Below are 4465 nucleotides of genomic sequence, written 5' to 3'. Positions count from 1 at the left end.
ATCGATGTTGACATCGATGTTTTTGTTCCGATGTATCGATGTTTTCAAAACATCGATGTCGATGTCCCAACCCTAGTTGAAGGATGTGTGAAAAAGTCTGAACTGATTAATTTAGAATAGGTCACGTCCTTGGTGAGTCTTGGTGTAACGTACCGCTCAATACTGACGATCATGTAGCCAAGCCAAGTTAGACCATTCAACCATATTTGAAAACAGTCCCATCTGATCATGAATGCAATTCGCAAAAATACTAAAATTAACCGTCAGTTTCAAGTAAATTTCAGTTCATCAATGCACAACACATCCGCACTTATGTAGTTCACAAACACTTTTCACTTCAAGAGGAAATTTCAGTTCGGACACAGAAACAAAATCTTGTTGAACTAAATGTCTCTCCTATGGCCGAAGGAGACTATGGTTATAATGAAACTGGAGTTGGACATGAATATGCTACCGATGTAAAACAAAGGTGTCAATATGATCCTAGGTATGAGACAGGAAGTCTTGAAGAAGATAAAGAAACTATTGAGGATCTCACTGAGGGTGCTCTCTTGTGCTCCCAACTGGGTCTCGATAACAAAGGTATTAGACAGTTAAGAGCTTTGTTAATGAAAGACCCGAAATCTTTGAAGGAAAAGAAAAAGCAGGAAACAAAGCAAAGGAAAAAAATTCAAAAAGAATGTAAAAAGAAAGCAAAGGCCGTGCTTAAAGAATACAAGCGAAAAGAGAAGGAAAGAAAATTAATGCAAAAAAAGAAAATGCAACAGTTCAAAAGATACTTGAAAGAAAAGAAACGGGCAGAGAAGAGGTGTCAGAAGAACTTAAAGAAGCAGGAGAAAATGAACGAAAAATTGCGAAAAGAACTGGAGAAAGAAAGGTTCAAGATGTTGTCCGATCAGTTGAAGATGAAATGTATCCAACTGGAGAATTCCACCGTAACACAAGTAGCTGACTGTAGACTTAGTTTGATGGACGTCATCCTAAAAGAACCTCCACCTAGATCCAAATCGTTGAGGAGGAGCTGTTCTAGTAAAAGAAGTAGAGTGCGGAATGAAACCTCTGAAGTCCGAAACAAAAGGAAACCTAAATTTGATGTTCCGCCAATTGTGGTCAGTAGAGCTGTTAATGATGTGATCCATCGAAAGCTGGACAATTCGATTGAAAGTTCATATCAAAGATCTGGGCCATACAGTAAAGTTATAAAAAAAGAAGCACCTTGTGCTGTTGAATCAGAGGAAGATGAAGGAAATGTGCGAAGAGCAAAAACTCATATATCCTTGAATCTGAAGCTTGAACGGAATGCCAGATCTAAATCTAGAAGTAGAGCACCTTGTGTTGACAATTTGTCAACACAAGACTCTAGCTCCAGTTCGGAGCCAGAGTCTGAAGATGTAACAGAGGAAGAATATACCTTAAATCAAAAGGCTGCTGAACAGTATGCTAGAGCTAGATCTAAAAGGAGAGGGCCTTCTAGTGATAAAGTTGAAGGGAAGCCTAGAAATATACCAAAGGAAAGAACCGACAACACTTTAAATCAAAAGGCTGAAAAGTATGCTAAAGCTAGATCTAAAAGGAGAATGCCTTCTAGTGATGAAGTTGAAGGGAAGCCTAAAAATATACCAAAGGAAAGAACCGACAACACTTTAAATCAAAGGGCTGAACAGTATGCTAGAGCTAAATCTAAAAGGAGAGTGCCTTGTGTTGATAAACTGGGAGTAGAGTCTGAAAATGTACCAAATAAACAAGAGATGGAGTCAAAAGATATACGAAAGGAAAGAGGTGATGTTATCTTAAACCAAAAAGCTGAACAGTATGCTAGAGCTAAATCAAAACAGAGAGTGCCTTGTGTGAAACAAAAGGTGATGTCAGAAGATAAATCAAAAGAAAAAGCTGACATTACCTTAAATCAAAAGGCTGAACAGTATGCTAGCGCTAAATCTAAAAGGAGAGGTCCTTGTGTTGATAATCAAAAGATGGTTTCGGAAGATATACCAAAGGAAAAAGGGGATGTTACAGTAAATCAAAAGGCTGAAGAATATACTCGGGCTAAATCGAAAAGGAGAGTGTCTTGTGGGCGTCCAGAGCCCCAAGGTTCTAAAGCTGGATCACATAGAAACCCTTCCATGAAATCGGCAACCCAAAGCAAAGTTAGATTTAAGAAGGAAGCGACTTACCTTCCTTGTCCGGATGGGCCACAGCACAGAACTATCATTAGTGGACGACCCTGGAGGGCGCGGTCGAGACGGACGGATCTAAAGTCGAAAACCTGTTGAAACTTATCAAATATATTGAACTCACATGAATCATAACTTCAGAACACACATAATTTACATAGATGTAAGTAACGTTTCTTGGAACGTTTTCTTATACCGGCCACTCGCACTCAGACCGTTCGACAGACCCAGGTCGGAAGCTTTTTCCGCCACACACCTTCCGACAGTCTGAGTTTTAGTAGACACACACATTACAACTGTCTGAGCGTGAGTGGCCGGCATTACAGAGGTAGAATTGTAGATACAGTTCGCGTTGGCTATGAAAATGGTCACACCCTGTATCACGAGCGGAGTTCTCCTGCACCGTGACATCCTGTATATGATTAGAATAGCTCTTCCATCACAAACAATTAGGTGTTCAACTTGCTTCACAAAGTGAGCAGTCGATGCAAAATTAACGCATGTTTTACCACACCAGAGTGAAAATGGAAAGTTCTCTCTCGACTCCAACTGGCTCTTGGTAACTAGTGAAGATGTTGCGGCTCAATGCTTTTTCCACAGCCTGATGCTTTTTAGAGCAGAAGTTACTGGCCTGGCTACACCAGGAGATGGATATCTTCTCTGAACGGAGAGATATTGATGTGGATTGTGGATGTTTAAGAGAGATTGAATTGAATAAAGTCAGGAGGAAAAGACTTGAAATCTGGGAATCTTTCACAATGAATTGAAAGTTGGAATTTGAATGAATGTGTATTGTGTAAATTCCTAAAGAGCCCTTTTTTTATAGAGATTACAACTTGCCCTTTTTCATTATTGATGTAATTTTGTGATTTGAACGCAGTTTCTCGCCTGAGGAAATGTCAAAATGCTTGCTAACATTCACACTCTCCTAGGAGACCCTTAAGTGTAATGAGGACCTATCTGTCATATCACTACAGACAAACCGATGGCATTAGGATAAAGGAACTCAATGTCAAGATAAGAAAACGGTTCCAAAAGTGGAGTGAAAGGCGAGCTTTAATTTCAACAAAAGTGGAAAGGGCATTAAATGTAATCGAGGATGAACATTGAGTAGCAGCAAAAATACGAACAGCAACAACAAGATGTAAATAATAGGTTAGCAAGCGATGTTGTATAATTGCCCGCTGATTTTCAAGTAAAGCGCAATGTAGAGTATAGAGTAGGTATAGACAATGTAACGATCGTCTTCTTAATTCACAAAAGGAAATAAAAAATACCTCAAGAGTAATTAATTACACTTTGTAGTAGAACATTTGTTGGGAATGGTCTCAGATAAAGAAGGATGAGGATGGAAGAGTGGTATGAGAAGTCAATAAAATGTTCTGGATGTACCTCCGAATGTTTCAACTAAACCGATGACCCGCGAATGATCCTCTACTACGAAGTCCATAACTATTCGAGGACGTATCAAGAATGTTTTCCACTAAACCGATGACCCAGATGATCCTCTACCTACGAAGTCCATAACAATCGAGGACTATCAGAATGTTTCCACCTAACCCGATGACCGATGATATCCTCCTACTACGAAATCCATAACATACGATGGGACTATCAGAATGTTTCCACTAAACCGATGACCCGATGATTCTCTACTACGAAATCCATAACATCGCGAGGACTAATCAGAATTGTTTCCACTAAACCGAATGACCCGATGATTCTCTACTACGAAAATCATAACATCGAGGACTATCACGAATTTCCACTAAACCGATGAGCCGATGATCCTCTACTACGAAATCCCATAACATTGATTTATGACGACCCTTCTGTTTCATGGATATACTGTCTTTGTGGTATGAACCTCTAATACTACCTAAAGTGAATGGGACCCATTTATGACAAGGTCCAAGTTTGTAAGAAATTAATGGACATTCGTTTCTTCTTTTAGTTTTAACAATCATGTTTACCGTGTAATTTCTTGTGTCTATTTGAGTAACTTTTCCAGACTTGTCATTGTTCATAAAAACTTTACTTATCCGTTATAATATCCATATCCAATCCCACAGTTGGGTGACCACGTAAAGTGGAATCATACACCACTACGGCCCCCCACCATGAAAATATATAGAACCATTTAAAGATAGCGAATTCCAGTATATGGAAACAACAAACGTTTGAAACGATGAAGACTGATTACAAAATCCCTTGTCCTACTGCAGTGAAAAATGTACTTTTGTTGTGTGTTTCAAAGCGCTGGTGTTTTGAAAATAATGTACCAATCTACT

General features: G+C 39.1%; 1 protein-coding gene across 2 annotated transcripts; it reads left to right on the top strand.

Annotated features, from left to right (window-relative positions):
* Positions 1 to 89: 89 nt before the first annotated feature.
* Positions 90 to 3412, top strand: LOC103521130 (nuclear speckle splicing regulatory protein 1-like). 2 transcript variants are annotated; one of them, XM_026831952.1, is made up of 2 exons: positions 90 to 2337; positions 3055 to 3412. In XM_026831952.1, exon 1 carries the CDS (start codon positions 399 to 401, stop codon positions 2271 to 2273), a length of 1875 nt encoding a protein of 624 aa, XP_026687753.1. In that variant the 5' UTR covers positions 90 to 398; the 3' UTR covers positions 2274 to 2337; positions 3055 to 3412. The 2 variants fall into 2 exon arrangements, with proteins under 2 accessions (XP_026687753.1, XP_008484458.1); XM_008486236.2 differs by having other exon boundaries at positions 2692 to 3412.
* Positions 3413 to 4465: the final 1053 nt, after the last annotated feature.

Source organism: Diaphorina citri, unplaced genomic scaffold (assembly GCF_000475195.1).
Source record: "Diaphorina citri unplaced genomic scaffold, Diaci psyllid genome assembly version 1.1 scaffold4566, whole genome shotgun sequence".
NCBI classification, from domain to species: Eukaryota; Metazoa; Arthropoda; class Insecta; order Hemiptera; family Psyllidae; genus Diaphorina; species Diaphorina citri.
This window is presented reverse-complemented; position numbering and strand designations above follow the sequence as displayed.

What these genes read in the sequence shown, in the direction of transcription:
- LOC103521130 (XM_026831952.1), top strand. Translation starts at nt 399, where the DNA reads ATGGCCGAAGGAGACTATGGTTATAATGAAACTGGAGTTGGACATGAA.